This window comes from Sinocyclocheilus grahami, unplaced genomic scaffold, assembly GCF_001515645.1.
Source record: "Sinocyclocheilus grahami isolate Dianchi unplaced genomic scaffold, SAMN03320097.WGS_v1.1 scaffold170.1, whole genome shotgun sequence".
Taxonomy (NCBI): domain Eukaryota; kingdom Metazoa; phylum Chordata; class Actinopteri; order Cypriniformes; family Cyprinidae; genus Sinocyclocheilus; species Sinocyclocheilus grahami.
In genome coordinates this window covers 864872-882555 of record NW_015505349.1, presented here as the reverse complement: position 1 = coordinate 882555, position 17684 = coordinate 864872, and the positions used below count along the sequence as shown (strand labels likewise).

At 38.8% G+C, this 17684-nt stretch overlaps 1 protein-coding gene across 2 annotated transcripts in view; it reads right to left on the bottom strand.

Annotated features, from left to right (window-relative positions):
- Positions 1–17684, bottom strand: part of LOC107593374 (vacuolar protein sorting-associated protein 13D) — a 53718-nt gene that overhangs the window by 35045 nt on the left and 989 nt on the right. The window contains exons 2-28 of one of the 2 annotated variants that reach the window (XM_016283074.1): positions 16748–16940; positions 15779–15856; positions 14406–14596; positions 14085–14165; positions 13863–13979; positions 13672–13776; positions 13415–13585; positions 12969–13069; positions 12637–12805; positions 12387–12488; positions 11975–12179; positions 11619–11801; positions 11365–11495; positions 11175–11241; positions 10895–11074; positions 10683–10813; positions 10464–10596; positions 8112–10364; positions 7856–8004; positions 6692–7774; positions 6444–6534; positions 6223–6349; positions 5939–6119; positions 2260–2442; positions 993–1143; positions 568–781; positions 287–458 (exon numbers count right to left, since the gene is read on the bottom strand). In XM_016283074.1, coding sequence (XP_016138560.1) covers positions 287–458; positions 568–781; positions 993–1143; positions 2260–2442; positions 5939–6119; positions 6223–6349; positions 6444–6534; positions 6692–7774; positions 7856–8004; positions 8112–10364; positions 10464–10596; positions 10683–10813; positions 10895–11074; positions 11175–11241; positions 11365–11495; positions 11619–11801; positions 11975–12179; positions 12387–12488; positions 12637–12805; positions 12969–13069; positions 13415–13585; positions 13672–13776; positions 13863–13979; positions 14085–14165; positions 14406–14596; positions 15779–15856; positions 16748–16844 — 6846 coding nt within the window. In that variant the 5' untranslated portion in view covers positions 16845–16940. Of the gene's footprint in view, positions 1–286; positions 459–567; positions 782–992; positions 1144–2217; positions 2443–5938; positions 6120–6222; positions 6350–6443; positions 6535–6691; positions 7775–7855; positions 8005–8111; positions 10365–10463; positions 10597–10682; positions 10814–10894; positions 11075–11174; positions 11242–11364; positions 11496–11618; positions 11802–11974; positions 12180–12386; positions 12489–12636; positions 12806–12968; positions 13070–13414; positions 13586–13671; positions 13777–13862; positions 13980–14084; positions 14166–14405; positions 14597–15778; positions 15857–16747; positions 16941–17684 lie in introns of both variants that reach the window. The other variant, XM_016283073.1, reaches the window with a different exon arrangement.

The following is a 17684-nucleotide window of genomic DNA, read 5'->3' as shown; positions in this document are numbered from 1 at the left end:
TATATATATATATATATATATATATATATATATATATATATATATATATATATATATATATATATATATATATATATATATATATAAACAAATAAGCCATTCTTCATCATTTATATCAGTGGTCATCAATATGTTTTTCATTTAAGAGTAATTTTTTTTTTTAAATCGTGGCAATTTTGTCCAGCTAAAAAAATCACAAGATAAACAAATGCCTGTTATAATTGTGAACCACAAAAGTGTTCCCATTTCAAAAAGAGTATCAGCAAAGCTACTGTTATAAGCTTACATAGGTGCTGGGGTCTTGGAGATTGTAAGGTCTGAGGAACTCCTCCACAGGCTCTCCCAGGTTGTGCTCCAAGAGTCCACGGATCAGCTGATACCTCTCCAGGTCTAAGGAACAGTGGACAGAAGACAGGCTGCCGTGGATGGACATGTCCGGGACAGCATGACTTAGTTCCCTGAGACAAGGCATAAATGAATAACATGTTAAAAACAAAGACAAATGAAACTGGGAGCATGTTCGAATAAGTTAGGAAAGCTTAGGCTACATAAGGACAAATGACTGACTTGTCAAGGTTGCGCTCCACTTTCAGCTTTAGATGGCAGTGCTCCTTTAGCAGCCTCTCTCCACTCCTACGCACTGAGTAGGATGGGAAGACCAAGTCTGTTTCCAGATGCTTTCCAACATTGTCCCATAGCTCACAGGACAACCGCTTTGCTGCAAATATGTCCATCTCCTGAAGATCCAGAGCTATACAGTCCAGCAGACACACATGGTCTTCTGTAACACAAGGACATGTCAGTTACCACAAGAGCACATACAAACATACAGAAGGATCCAAAGAATGAGTCCACCAGTAAAAATGCTTTTAGCATTGAGGTTAGGGTTAACTTCAAGATTACAACACTTTGGTTTTGCTAATCTGCTTTGAGATCAGTTGCACCCAATTTGTTTCCCACAATAAAGTGCATCTCAGATTCTGGGTGCTGACCTGGACTCGATGGCACATCTGCTTCTGGGATAGATCCCAGGCCAGGCTGGGGTCTGCCCAGGGTAAATCCAGAATTTGTGCTGGAACTTGAAGACTTTTTATCACTAGTCTTCCCATCATCAGAGGCAGACTGGGCATCCTTCACTCGATCCTTCAGGAATGATTATTATGTTAATAAACATCCAAATAGAGATATACATTTTTTTTTTTAATTGAAATTTAATTGGAAATAAGATTGTATGATCTTAAAATATTGAGATTTAAAAGATACTAACAAAAGTGTGAGCTTAGTTCAGTGCGCACTGCAGCCAAAATACTGATATAGAAAACAGTGCTGGCTTCACCATATTTCACTCACATATGATAATTACTTTCAATTCACAAATACTTCACTAATCTTCAAAGACATGCATGGCTCAATTTTAATATAAAATAAAAGGTATAATTCACCCAGAAATGAAAATTCATTATTTACTTCATGTCACTCCAACACCATAAAAAGATGTTTTAAATAACGGTTTAAATGATGTTTACATAGATCTTTGCAATACAAATGCAAAAAAAAAACTAAAAAACAAAACAGCATACAGTATAAGAACGCCATAAGAGCAAGTAAATAATGACATACTTGTCATTTTTGGGTGAAAATTACATTAAATTTGATTGAATTGTAAATTCAGCTGGAATTTACTCGATGTGAAACTCTTTGTATAAGTCATGAAAAAAGCAAAGACAGAAGGGACACCATCATATTACCGAATAAGAAACACACACCAGATTAGCATTCTCTGATACCTTATAATGTGAGGGATCCTTGTACGAATTAGCATGCAAAATCAAATTCTTCAAACACAAATGTAAGATGAATGTTAATGTTCATAAACTGTTATAGTTGATTTGGGTCTCATATTCACACAAACTGTAGACAACCACACAGGGATTAAATTAAAGTTGAATCCATCCATACTAACATAATTTTTCTACTGAAAAATTGTGACCTTAACCATGCAGAGTAAGAATGAGTCTACATCCATGAAGCAATTTCCTCAATGCTTGTTTGAGAAATTCAATTTAAGCTATCAACCCACAATGTTTTTCCCTCAAGTCTTTTCACATTATGAAATCATTCTCAGATTGCAGAGATCTGACAGTAAAATGTTCCTTAAATGCATCCCACAGGTTCAGTATGGTGGTGTAGTGTGTATGTGGTTATGGCAGGACTCACCAGAGAAGGGAAAAAGGTATGTGCCATTGTAAGTTTCTCTACCTTATCTCTGAGAGAGAAGGTGCCATGAGCGCCAGCAGGCAGGAAGTGGTTATGCACTCGGAGTTGGCCCAGGTTGGCCACTATTAGGCGTTTAGAGCGGGAGCTCTCTGGGATCAAGAGGACGGGAGCACCTGCCTCAATGTCCAGCAGTACACGAGCAGCTCGCTGTGGGTGCTCACGCACCTGTAGGGTAGAAAGTGAATTAAAACAATCCCCTTTAAAGGTCACTACAATACCATGACTGCCTAGAATTAAATGACATCTCACTACACGTCCAAATAAAGTCATCTATTTTTAAATGTTAAGCTAATTTAGAGCGATTACATGAAGGTATACAACATAACATAGCAAAATATATTACATGTTACAACATAACGTTATATTTTTTGTTCTTCATGTTTAGACAGACTCAGGACAAAGTCGTTCAATTGACTGTGATTTTAAATAATAGACATCAGCTCACTTCTGGATTGCGCTACAAAATAGAATAGAGTGTGGTTAATCATTAATTATGAGAATTAATGTATTCTAAATTACGTGTCACATTATATTACCAATATAACAATGCTCAAATTTAACACTTCCATTTCTTTGTATTTAGCCTTCGGTTAGTAAGATGAGCTTAGCATACTACCTAAGCATAACGCATATTATCATGAATATACGTTAATGTCTTTTAAATTACACATAACATTAAATTATCAAAGCTAAAACGGTCAAATGAAACTTGTTTTCAGTTAGCAAGCTAACATCTTAGCATGGCACAAACGGTTTAAAAAAAAGTTCAAAATGTTTATTAGCTAGAACAAGAATGCACGATGACCCTGTTATCTGACAAACCCAGAACAAAACCATAATCTGTGAAAGCAACAAAATTCTCATTTGACCTACAGACCTGGGTATTTCAAAACACAAAGAAAACCAACCCATTTGCAAGATAACATTGACTGTAAGATTAAGACAAAAACCTGTGAAATAGACGCAAATATTAGTACTTTGCTAATGCAATGTGTACAAGGGACAAAGGACTGAGAGCAAGACACTGATTTCTAGCCTGTAGTTTGTAAGAGGGGATTAGAGTCAGGACTCAGCTCAGTGTCCAGGCTCATCACCAATGTCTCCAGTTTGAAGGAAATGGATGTTGACAACAACTTGTATAACTATTTTGTCTCTGCAGGGAAGGATTGAGGACAGCCAGCTGATCACCCAAATGGTTATCTGAACAGCAGTGGCTGGTCTGTTTTCCCTGGGATACATGCATCATATCCACCTTTTTCTTGTCGTAAAAATGGGCGCGGCCATTTGTAAATTATATGGGTCTGGCTTCTGGTCTCATCTGCGTCCACTCCGTCCAGCTATTTTTAGCTGAACAAAAAGTTTTGCTGCTTGATATTGAAAGTTGGTGTGTCTTATCATATTATTTTAATGTATTATCTGAAATTATGAACACACTGGTTTGTAGTGCAAACAGTTTTACCGTTTACTGCACGTTGTTATTCTCCTCGTTATTTACCTATAGCGGCTAATGAACCGGAAGTCTCACCCATAGGCTTACTTCCTCGTTGAAGAAAAAGGTGGATACACTAGGTTGTACAAAGCAGACACAAGGATGGGCCAAATAAAAATGTAAGGATGTTATCTCAACATTTCAATTTATTCTGTCCTAAGGTTACCATTGAACAAACATAATTAAAATGGGCCCTTACAGCCTGACCCTCAACGGCTGCTCTCTGCCTGCCGAGGACATCCTGTAGCTGTGTGAAGTGTTGGATGAAGGCCACCACCTCAGCCTGGAAGCGCTGGGTATGGACATACTGTACTGAGGCCATCTGAAGAGACACTTTCATATCATATTCCCGCTGCAAATAGGGGTCAGGTTCACCATACCTGGAGATAGATGTCAAAACTAAATCATGGACACAAAAAATATGGACTTATATGTAATACATGCATTAATTAAATTACAGAAAAAAGGAAGAAAATACTTGTGTATGTCATAGACAAGGGCCTCTCCACCATGTGTTGTGAATCGCTCTCTGTATAGATCCCCATGGGGTGTCAAATCACTCAATGACAAACTTCCCAGACTTCCTTGCAATGCCAGATTTCCATCTAAAAGTGTAACACGCATAAATTCAGCAAACAACGATTTTCAGAAAAAGCCTTTTTTTCTCATTTAAACATATTTCATTATAATTATACACACCAATCATTTCCATATGCGTAAACAGTTTACAGACACTAGCTTTAGCAAGCTCATTGGACTTCTTCCTCAGTACCAGTGATAAAGAGTGAACCTGTGGAGGAAGTACACAAGTCATTTTCTTTATAGTTTATACTGTCCATTATTTTTTTTAAATGTAAGAAAACATGTTGTTCATTAAATATATATTTAAAACATTAATTGGTATAATAATTATTATAATATTAATTATTATCTCTTGCATTATTTCTACTGTACCTTTAAATCTAGCTTTGTATTGACCCTTTCCTCAATCTCTGTATACAAATCTCCCAGATCATTGAGGGTACTATTTTCCAATGAGTGTTCAGGTATAGGCTGAGGTGAGGTGGAAGGCACTTTCACAGCATGGTTATTAGCAGTAGAGCCGATGCCAAAGAAGTCTAGAATCATGACCCATGTTTGCAGTGTGATGAGAATATCCAGGCAGTTGAAGTCCACATCTACACTACGGCCGATGCTGCCATATCGTGTCTTAAACTCTGGGTGCCGCCTATCAACCATTAGCATATTGATATGTACCAAAGTATCATCAAAGTCTGGTTGTGGGTGTGGAGACGGAGTTTGGCGGGATGGGGTTGGAGGAGGGGTGCTGGGGCACTCTGCATCCTCTTTGCTCTTCCGACTGGGTGCAGATGGTGTACTGGGGTGCCTCTGATAGAACTGGAAAACATTCTGTGCCTCTTCAAATTGTGCTGGAAGAGAACGAGGCATTTCTGGGTACAGAACATTGGACGTTGTTGGGCAAGATTGTGACAGGTATTCCTTTGGACTGAAGGTGGAGGGCTTAGGAGCACCTCTGGACACCATGAGGTGTTTGTACTTTGATTCAGGGTTTGACTCTAGCAGATCTTCCATTAACAAGGAGTGAAGGGCTAGTTGGATGGAGACTGAATGGGGATGATCTTTGGTGAAGTCTCCCACCAGGTCTTGAAAGCGCAGACTGACCAACCCTTGGCATCCTTGGCTAAGGTCATTAATCAAATCAACAAAAACCTGTTAAGTAGATCCAAATATTGGTACTTTTGCTAGTGCAAAGCGGAAAAAGGACTGAGAGCAAGACACAAGAATGTCCTAATGGGTAACTGCTGATCTCTAGCCTGTGGTATGTAAGAGGGGATTAGAGCCAGGACAGCTCAGTGTCCAGCCTCATCACCAGTGTCTCCAGTTTGAAGGAAATGGGTGTTGACAACAACTTGTATAACTCTATTTTGTCTCTGCAGGGAAGGATTGAGGACATCCAGCTGATTACCCAAATGGTTATCTGAGCAGCAATGGCTGGTCTGTTTTCCCTGGGATACATGCATCACTTACATTAGGTTGTAGTGCAAAGCAGCCTCAAGGTGGGCCAAATAAAATTTAAGGATGCTATCTCAACATTTCAATTTATTGTCTAAAGTTTACAACTGAACAAACAGAATTCAAATGGGCCCTTACAGCCTGACCCTCAACGGCTGCTCTCTGCCTGCCGAGGACATCCTGTAGCTGTGTGAAGTGTTGGATGAAGGCCACCACCTCAGCCTGGAAGCGCTGGGTATGGACATACTGTACTGAGGCCATCTGAAGAGACACCTTCATATCATATTCTCGCTGTAAACAGGGGTCAGGTTCGCCATACCTGGAGATAGAGGCAATGTCAAAATTAAATTATGGACACAAAAAAATTTGAAAATGTGGACCTGTATGTAATATGCATAAAATGATAGAAAAAAAGAAAATACTTGTGTATGTCATAGACAAGGGCCTCTCCACCATGTGTTGTGAATCGCTCTCTGTATAGATCCCCATGGGGTGTCAAATCACTCAATGACAAACTTCCCAGACTTCCTTGCAATGCCAGATTTCCATCTAAAAGTGTAACACGCATAAATTCAGCAAACAACGATTTTCAGAAAAAGCCTTTTTTTCTCATTTAAACATATTTCATTATAATTATACACACCAATCATTTCCATATGCGTAAACAGTTTACAGACACTAGCTTTAGCAAGCTCATTGGACTTCTTCCTCAGTACCAGTGATAAAGAGTGAACCTGTGGAGGAAGTACACAAGTCATTTTCTTTAAAGTTTATACTGTCCATAATTTTTTGAATGTAAGGAAACATATGTTGTTCATTATATATTCTTTTTAAAAACATTTATTAATTGATATAATTATTAAAATTTCTTGCATTATTTTTTTACTGTACCTTTAAATCTAGCTTTGTATTGACCCTTTCCTCAATCTCTGTATACAAATCTCCCAGATCATTGAGGGTACTATTTTCCAGTGAGTGTTCAGGTGTAGGCTGAGGTGTGGTGGTAGGCACTTTCACAGCATGGTTATTAGCAGTAGAGCCGATGCCAAAGAAGTCTAGAATCATGACCCATGTTTGCAGTGTGATGAGAATATCCAGGCAGTTGAAGTCCACATCTACACTACGGCCGATGCTGCCATATCGTGTCTTAAACTCTGGGTGCCGCCTATCAACCATTAGCATATTGATATGTACCAAAGTATCATCAAAGTCTGGTTGTGGGTGTGGAGACGGAGTTTGGCGGGATGGGGTTGGAGGAGGGGTGCTGGGGCACTCTGCATCCTCTTTGCTCTTCCGACTGGGTGCAGATGGTGTACTGGGGTGCCTCTGATAGAACTGGAAAACATTCTGTGCCTCTTCAAATTGTGCTGGAAGAGAACGAGGCATTTCTGGGTACAGAACATTGGACGTTGTTGGGCAAGATTGTGACAGGTATTCCTTTGGACTGAAGGTGGAGGGCTTAGGAGCACCTCTGGACACCATGAGGTGTTTGTACTTTGATTCAGGGTTTGACTCTAGCAGATCTTCCATTAACAAGGAGTGAAGGGCTAGTTGGATGGAGACTGAATGGGGATGATCTTTGGTGAAGTCTCCCACCAGGTCTTGAAAGCGCAGACTGACCAACCCTTGGCATCCTTGGCTAAGGTCTCCGCTCAACTGCACTTGCAGCTCAGTGACCCGAAAGATGGCCCTCACTTGGGTAAAAGAGGGAGGCTGTAGAGGGGGGCTCTCGTTTTGCAGCGGAAGTGTTGCTGAAAGGGTTGATGACAAGGATGAGTAAGATAGGCCAACATGAGGAGGGTCACGGGCAAAGAGTCCACCTTGCAGATCAGGGAAGCGATGTGGTTTAGTGGAGGAAGGCGTAGGAGGTGGTGGTGTGGGGGGCTGACTGGGCGTAACTCTCTGATCTTCGATGAAGGAGAGATTATCGAGAGTCTGAAGGACCTGCTCATACACAGACTTGCACAGACACACCTGACAGAAAATATGACATTTTAAAAATCAGGAATGTATATATGATAAAGAGACATTTCATGCATTTTTGTAGTGATTTACCTGGATGGCATTAACAAATCTGCCTTCCACTTTCATTAGCCCAGTGCTCTGGTAAGGTTCTTCACATGAAAAGGTAAAGTGTAAGTTTTCATCAACAGGGACTTTCTCAATAGTGAGCTGGATGGTGGCATCTTTTAGAATATGAAATGCTGAAAGAAGAAGACAGAGATGGAGATGTTAAAAAATTGCCTTGAAAGGACTTAAATATAAAGGGGGGAAAGCTTCATGAATTCCCCAAATTTTATTGACAACTTACCTTTTCCTCGGCTTAAGTACTCAAAGAAGTCATGTCGTGTAAATTGGGGCTCTTTCAGATTAATGTTGCCACCATGAGAAGGTGAGGGTCCAGATGTGGAGCTGCTGTTAAGTTGTGCTCCTTTTCTTAAAACCAAGTTGCTTGTGTTGACTGAATAGAGTCTTATATCTTTTATTTCAACCTGCAGTTTCTCCCCTTCTGAGTCATGCCCTGTAAGAAAGTTTTGAATTCGTATGCTCCCTAAATGTCCAACAAGCAGCTCAGGGTGACCAGGTTTTCTAGGAATAGACACCACTGGGGATTCTATACTGACATCTAGAGTCAGCTTGACCAGAAAAGAATCCAAGCCTGGTTCCTTTTCAGGGACACAGAAATCATCTTCCTCAAAAGGGTCAAGTGTCCAGTTACACTGACCCTGCCTCCTAGATTTTCTGTATGGGTTCTCAAAGAGAGATACCATACCACTGTACTCTGCTGTTTTTGTTGCCAATACAGTAGAGACCTTTGTAGCTGCAGTCTTCAGCATAGACCGGAAGTTGTCCTCTACTTCATTTGCTGATAAACTGAGTTCTTTCAGGAACTTTGCTGAGTGGTTATAGTGTAAAGATGCCATCTGAAGTTGGAGGGAGCATTCTCCCTGAGATTTTTCCATAAAGCGGAAACTCAAAGCTTCAGAGGGTGCCATGCCAGCAATAGAAAAGAATGCCACACCATCTGTGGAGGAGCTGTCTTCTACACTTCCAATACTGACCACAAACTGATTTCTGCCACCTTCCTGAGTCAAGTCTACGAGCTGAATGCATCCTAGAGAGCCATTGACATCCAATCGACTTCCCATTGAAACATTGACTTTTGTCCCATTAATACTGGCCGTAGCAATTTTCATGCCTTTTTTCTCACCTCCCAAAACAGTCCCGGTGGTAACAGTTCGCAAAAGCAGCAAGTTTAACCTGTGAATTTCAACAGTTAACTCCTTATTCTGGACATAAGTGGACTGATAGGTCTCCTCATTCTCTTCTCCATTAGGCAGTGGTGCTAGCTGTTGTGTTGGAGAGTTTTCATCTTTGGGGAAAGACTGCTGAAGGAATTTTAAAAGCTCTACTATTGTTTCAGGGTTAAGGATGATATCGAGGTTGTTGACCTGCATGGAGGTGACCTGAAGAGAGCTGTCCAAGTTCATAGAGGGGCAGTCTGAGCTGACAAACTGGTATTCCAACTTAATGAGTACCTCCTGGTCTCTCAGGGGAGAGCCCCGTGGAGATGCCTTGTCAAAATCAAGACCTGAGGAGTCCCTGTGCAAACCTGGCAGTTCTGGAGATTTACCATCTGGTGAGACAGGTGATGTGGGCTGGCTCTCTCGCAGACTTCCAGTAGGTACATCAAAACTTAGGTGTTTATGAGATGCAACAAGAAGATCAAAGTCAGAGCCATACGTCTGCAATGTATCTACAAGGTAGAGTCCATGGACTGTGAGGGAAACCATAGCATCATAAGGTCGCTTTACAAAATGTGCATTTGTTCCAAATACTTTCAGAACAGAAATATACCGGCCTCCACTTTCAATGCCAAGTTGCATGTAATTGATTCTAAACTCTACAAGGAGAAGTCTAGATTCCACAAGCACCTCTCGAGTATGTTGCTCAAGTGCCATCACACTCTTGGTAAGATTTTTATCAGAACTCTGGAGCTTCCAATCACTATCTTCCCTCTGAAAGATCTTCTCATGACGAAGTATAAGAGGGTCAGGGGATTTGAGGTTCTCCCCCTGTTTGTCATCTCCATCTGACCCTGAATTACCAAGTCTAGCCAGGCAGCTTCTCAGGGCAGTCATCTTCTCCAGGTTGATGTGCACTTTGAGGTCTGGTAGTGTTCCTGAGAGAACAGCCCCTGGAAACTGAGGGTCTGATGTGTATCGCAGTCTTTGCTCTAGCTGTAGTAGCACATTGAATTTCTCCACCACATGAGTGGGGCCCACTTCACTGTCCTGCAGATGCTTCCAGTTGTCTTTATAGTGACCAACCATGATCTGGAGGTCTTTGAAAGATAAGGAGTACTTCTCATATAGGTTCTTGCTGACTATTTGGGCACCTTCTGGTGACTTAAGGCTGGTAATATCACAGGGCCTCTCCTGACCTTTGACATCCACCTCTTTCTCTGGAAGCGGAGTCCCAGGAGGTGTTGCTAATGGTGTCTGGAATTCTTCATCACTTTCTCCGTCTGTCAGAGAGGTCTTAAGATTTGTTTTTTGATCTTCTGTGAGGACAAATAAAACAGTCACAAGTTGCCATCAATTGCAACAAATTCAGAATGTATGGAAAGGCTACAGCAGAAAATTTGATTTGAACCAGTTACCTTGGGAATTAGTAAGAAGAATACGCCCAAGGTCTACCACAACTAGCATGGGGTCTTCAGACTGAAAATCATCTGGGAAGATGACTTGAGGGGCACATATATCTAATTTCATAGTCCAATGCTTACTGTTCTCCTGTGAAAGGAAAACCATAACAGAATTATAACTAAATATCTAATTGAGACTGTAACTGATAGCAATTAAATAAAATCCTCTCTTACAATGAACTCTCCAACTAGCAGCTGATCAATGGTTTGTCTGATTTCTGCCTTGGTTTGCATCTTGAGCTTGTTGTATTGCCTCCTGGCTGCTTCAGCCACTCTCAGCTCTAACTCAGACTGATATCCGAATCCTGGAAAATGTCATATAAAACTGATATTTCACAAAACCAATTCAAAATAATTTAAGATGGATGCTTATCCTCAATGTGCACCTGAGGTGTGGACCCTTCCTTTGTAGAAAAACTCAGCCACTTTCTTGATAGCCTGAGGGTTATAAATTATATTGAGAGGACTGGTTTTGACCTCCAGTCTCCTCTCAAATTTGCTCCTTACTGGATTACGCTCATAAATCATCTCAAAGACAGGAGGGGCTGATGATTCCACATCAGAGGCTGAAAAAAGACAAAATAAGAAGTTCTTAATCAGCCTTCATAGACATTTATTTGTGTATATTTTCATACAACAGATATATGTTTTTAATTTATTACTCACATAGATCGCTCATTTCTGTGCAGTTAGTCTGCTCAAAAGGTTGACTGATAGCAACAGCAACCTTGTCCTTAATTTAGAAAATTTATATGAAATCTATTATTACAGTTATATTTCTGTAACAGATATTTTCAACACATGCAGATGACTGTTCTATAGCAACAAGTAACTTTAAATATGAGAAAAAACTAACTGGTTTTGGTGAAACAAGGACAGGAAAGATGGAGCCCTGGGTAGTGAGATCACGGAGAAACAGCCCACCAAGTTTCACTGAGAGTAATGAAGACTCTGAGCGAGGAAGAGACTCAACTCTGATCTTCACACCTGTAAAGCAAAGTAAAAAACATAAATCAACATTCAAAACTGATTCTAAGCCATTGAGACTTTTTTTGCTATAATAATTATATATATATATATATATATATATACACATACACACACACACACCTGAAAACTCCAGCTGAATAACCCCGCTCTCATTCGAAAGAGGTTTCATTTTGTCTTGATGGTACAGGGTGACAGCTGCTTTCTCGAGGATAAAGTCCAACCGTGCAAAGAGATGATCCCTTCTTGTAAAGGTATTCAGTGTTTGTGAATCCTCCAAAGGATCAAAGAGATCATCTGTCTCAGCTGGTTAGAGGAGAGAAGGCACTTGATACTTGGTGCATAATACTCTGCAAATGTTCTATATAAATGTAATTTAATACAAACTAAAATTTTGGCAAGAAATTACTACATGCAGAAATTATTTAAAAATCATCATTATAAACCCATTTTCCAGTTATCATAAATGGAAAACTCACCAAGAATTTCCCACTGGGCAGTGCCTGGTAAAAGGTCATCTGAAACTGGTTGCCCATCTGGCCCTCTTTCACTTCCCCCATACCATCCACCCCAGCCTGGGAACCAAGACTGCAGATACTGGATCATGCCAGAACTCCCACTTTTAGGTATAGAGCCTGAGGAAGAGGAGGCTGGGGTTTCGTTTATCATTGGCTCTCGTAGACTCTAAATGGATATGAAGGATTAATAAAATACATGATTAATTAGTGTAAGGTGGGATTGGATTTAACAAATGTATGGACAGCGATTATGTTGATAATATAATTTGAAACTGTTTTTTTTCTTCAGTATTAAACTACACAGTATGACATTCCACTCTGACATTTTCAAAGACCCACAACTGTGCCACTAAAGTAAGTCATCTCAGCTTGCCTCTGCAATTTCCTCATGTTTGCGGAAGGAGACATAAACAGTTTCCCGGAGAATCTGCAACTCCTCCAGTGTCTGTTCATCTTCAATCCTCTCTAACTCACTCTATTGAAGTGAAAGGCACAGATTACAGATTATGTAAGATTTCAAAATCTTTTTCAGACTCAAGAAACACTCACGCAAAGGTGAATACCGAGACATTGTGGCAATCTAATGTCTATACTCTTCAATCCTGTAAGTCCATAATTCTTACCTCCTCCTGTGGACTCAAAGCAACTCCCTTAAGCCTCTGGAAATATAGGCTTGTGTAGAGTTTGGCATTACGCGCCCTGTGCAGAGCAAAGTCCCAGCTTCTCTGTCTGCGCTGTTCTCTGATCTCATTCAGGTTGGCATTAATAGCAAACATCCACCACTGCCGGCAGCTTCAACATTAAACGAGACATTATTCTAGTAAACAATACCATTGTGAAACAAAATATTTTTCAGGATTTAATCAACATGAACTATTAAGAGGTTTTTAAAGCTTATTTCAAAACATACTTAGGCTTGTTTGGAAGGGAATAGAAAAAAAAGAAATCTCATTACTTTCCAGAAATGGGATGTTTCGGTCTCCACTTTCGAAAAAGCATCTCCCTTTCTCGCCGGGCCAGTTCTTTGAGGAATGCCATCATCTGTTGATACTGAACCTGTAAACCAGCACCAATTTAAATCATAAATGTGAGTTAAACAGTAAAAGACAAAACTAAAAGTAGTACATTTTGTATATTTTAAATGAACTAAACCCAGTTTGGTTAAAGTCACCCAGAAAAGGAACCAGTTGCAAGTGACTACTCAGTACTTTTGGTGTTCACATTGAAGCAGATTTAAAAGGGGACATCATCGCAAAAATCAATCAAACAACAAAAAGTGCTCAAGTTTACATGTAATATCGGCCCGATATTCCTTGGAGTGCTCATATTAGGTGACAGAAAACAGCCTAAAGGCTGTTAAGGTCCACATATGGGACCTTAAATTTAAAAAAAAAATGTTACCTGTGACAGACGAAGTGAGAGGGGTTCCAACTGCACTTGGCCCTCGATGCGAGGCGTGTTACGAGATCGTAGTGGTTCTTTAGAGGCATTTCTCCTCACCAGCACAGAGGCACATACTGGCTCAAATATATACTGATGCTCACGGCTCTGCATACATTTACTCATCATCTCCTGTAACAGACAGTTGATCAAGAAGCAGTTTACAAGGAGCACTAGCCATTGTGCTATTGAGTGTCCTGACATTTTCAAAAATCTACCTGTACTTCTGTTGAGGGAAGATCTCCAAGCATGGAGCACTCCGTGTCCCAGTACACACTGAATTCACCGATTTCCAGCTCCTTCTGCCGAATAAGCTTCTGAGCCTATGAGTGAAGAGTTTACCTTTCATGTTCCAACATGTAAAGCAAGAGCTACTTCATGAAGATACCAAATAATATGGATAACTCACTGGTTCTTTGGAGCAGTTCTGTGCAGATACATTCTTGATACAAACACCAAAGGCATAGGGTTTCTCAGGGTTGGAGAAATCGTCTTCGAATCGTAAGTGGACACCTTGAATTTTCAACTAATAACATATACAGAATAGCAAAATGAATATTATTTCTGAAATTAAACTATAACAACAGCAGAGTGCAAGGAAGGAAGTAACTATGACAATAGTGAAAATTACCTCTATATTCTCAACTATTCTAGTCACAACAGACGCTGTGACAGAGTACCAGTAAGATTCGCCTTTCTGCTCACATTCACTCTGATAAAATACAGAATAATAATTTTTAAAAAACACACATTTGAATTGCACATTTCATATATAAGAAGTTCAAAGTGATTCATATATCACAGTACAATATAATAAACAAAATCAAATAGAATGAAACAAACAAACAAATCACTTATAACCTATGTATGTGTAAATTAGTACACAAGTAAAATATGAAAGTTATCAGCATTTAACTACAGCAATTCAATGACATTTTCTAACAACCTGTACCTTCCACTTGTCCTCTAGTGCCTTGAGCAGCTGTTTCTTCTGCTCTCTCTCAGCTTCTCTTTCTCGCACATCATCATATTCCTGTGGAGGCACAGGGCCTATAATCAGGTTCAGCTGGGACATGCAGATGACCCATGGGTCACTGTGTGGTCGATAAAAGGGGATCTGGAGGGTGATCTTCTCAATGACCCCTGGAAAAAATACACATAATATTTATTAAATACATGTAGAATTTTACATACACACCAGTGTTCAATAGTTAGGGATTTTTTATGTTTTCGAAAGACATCTCTTATGCTCACCAAACCTGCATTGATTTGATTACACGTAAAGTAAAATCAATAATATTGTTAAATATTATTACACTTTTAAAATAAATTCATTTTCCATTTGAATTTATATTTTGCCAAATTTTCAGCAGTCTTCAGGGTCACATGATCCTTAGGAAATCATGCTGATTTGCTGCTCCAGAAACATTTATTATTATTATCACTGTTGAAAACAGTTGTGCTGCTTAATATTTTGTGTAAACTGTGATAGTTTTTTTTAATTGTCTAACGAATAGAAAGTTTAAAAGACCAACATTTATTTGAAAGAGAAATCTTTTGTAACATTATTAATTTATTTACTCACTTTTGATCAATTTATTGCATCCATGCTGAATAAAAGTATTAAAATCTTACTGATCCAAAAACAGTAGTGTAATATTTATGCATCTGTTAATACCATCGAGAAATTAATAACAATTCCTAAATCTAAGAATAAAAACTATACATGTTCTCAAATGTCATCATGCCACTGCAGAAGAACATTCAGATAATCCTGTTCTGACATACTTCTGCTGTGCAAGAGTTTCCTTAATTCCAACAATTAAGATCACAAGATGCAAATACCTAAACCTTAGTTAGAATAAATAACATTTCAAGTGATGTTTGTGCAAAGACAGCCAGTGAGTGTCAGATGAAAATCAAAATACATTAATTTAGGTTTAAAGATTCACTTAGATTAACACCTAAAACATAAATATTACTTCTGACAACTATGCTTAAAATGGCATACAAACACAACATCAATACTCCACTCATCACTGGCCTAGGAAAAGCTAATTTACTCAAACTAAGGTTCTAGTTAGGTTATCTCAAAGTGGCCACCATGCTGGGATAACATGACCAGGCAAATACTACTCACGTTATCTTGAAAAGCCTCTCTATAAATCGACACTTTTTGTTGTTTGATAAATTAATCAACAGGGTATTTCCATAAGGGCACACCGACATGTGTAGTATAAAGTCCAAGGTAATTCAGCCAGCAAAATAAACAAATTACTTACTGAAACTAACTGGTTACAGCCCAAAGGCTATAGTAACACTAACCTGCTTTGACCTCAAAGGGCAGATCAAATTCTCGGAGAGCATCTTTTCTTAGTGGGAGGTTCTCCAACTCCACTGCCCCTGGATCAAAACAAATTGCATACTTCACAAAATTATACACAACACAGTAGGGCTGTCAAAAAAAAAATTTGAATTTCGAATATTCGTAGAATTAAAAAAAATAAATACAAAAAAAATCCACATTCGAATGCAAAAACGTTGCATTCGAATTTTAGGTCTGCGTCAGCCATAAGGCAGCCTTATCAGTGGTGCACGAAATGTGACGAAAATGTAAGTGTTCAATATATTATGGAAAACGACAGCATCAGTGTGGCGAAGATGTTGTTTATGGCGAAACTGAAACCAAGCCATTCACACAGAGCGCATATTTATCACATTTTCTAGAGGGACATCTATCAACGTTGCACTCACGTCTCGCACAAGAGAGCGGCATGTTTAGAAAGCCATGTAAAATTAATATAAGTTCAAATTTTAAAAAACATGTCTCAAGACTTTATGGCGGTTTTCCCCCATCCCACTGTATCTCATGTTTTTAAATGAAGAAAGTAGCCTACTCTTTGTGATTGGTTTTCTGTCTTTTGTATTAAACTATACATACATGCATGGTGCTGTTTTTTTTCTAATTGTTTTAGCAACTTTATTAATTATATATGGTTTATAAACATTATTTTAAACATTATGCACTTTTTTTCAAAGATAGTCGTGTTATTTTATTATGCTTTGAAGAAACGTGCATAATATTTTGCTCGATACGCTCTCTTGTGGTCTCAAGAGAGAAGCCAAAAGCTTTTTTTCCCCCTAACTGAAATTATGCCTTTTAAATTCGAATATAATTCGAATTTTGATAATATTTAAGTGGAAAATTCGAATTTAGTTTTTCAGTCATTTTGACAGCCCTTAACAGACAGTAAGCTCCGAATAGCACAAACTAAAACAAATGTATTCAAATACCTTTGAGAAGAGCAATAGAGAGCTGGTCAGTATTAAGGTTGCTCACATATTTGCCCAGATATGTGTTGAGCACCCAGGCAACAAGTCCCTCCAACATTATAGGAAGAGAACAGTGCACTGGGATTTGTCAGGTAAAGTAAATCCTTGCAGGCGATGAACTTCACACTTAGCATTCACTCCAGTCATCTGAAGTCTGAGGAGTCAAAGAAACACAAACAAAACAAAGTTTGTAGCAGTGCTCTTAAATCAGTGGTTCTCAACCTTTTTGACTTCAAGGCCTCCTATTGTCTACAACAATATTTGAAGGCCCCTCGACTTCCCTAGTTGTTCGTGATTTATTGGATAAGGATTAAGGATTTTCTACCCGATTCATTATTTTAGAGCTTGGCATGGAAAAATGAGAATTCATTAAAACAATTCACATGGAGTTATAAGATTTTATTACGCTTTACATGACTTTTCCAGGTCTAGAAATCACACTTAAAATTAAGCTACTTCATATAGTCAGGAAATTGTGGGAAACCTGGTTCTTCAAAGGAAAAAAAAGCTGCTGAGGGAGCAAAAAAAGAGAAAAGAACTCTCTCTCTTTTTTAAACTTTATTGGAAATGTACAAAACTTATGAGAAAAAAAATTTAAAAATCGTGGACATGATTAGAAAAGGCTAATTAGTCTTTACAGACACACAAAAATAGTTGCACTTGTGATCTTCATTATCAAAAATGACCACCATGAATAGAAAAAAAAACAAAAATACAGAGAATTTTTTGGGGTACAATCTACAAATCAGCCTTACATGGATTGCAGTTTAAATACCTGCTATATATATATATATATATATATATATATATATATATATAGATATTCATTTATTATGATTAATTTACATAAGTAAACACCAAAGCCTACTGATCCGAAGAACGTGCACTGAAACATATG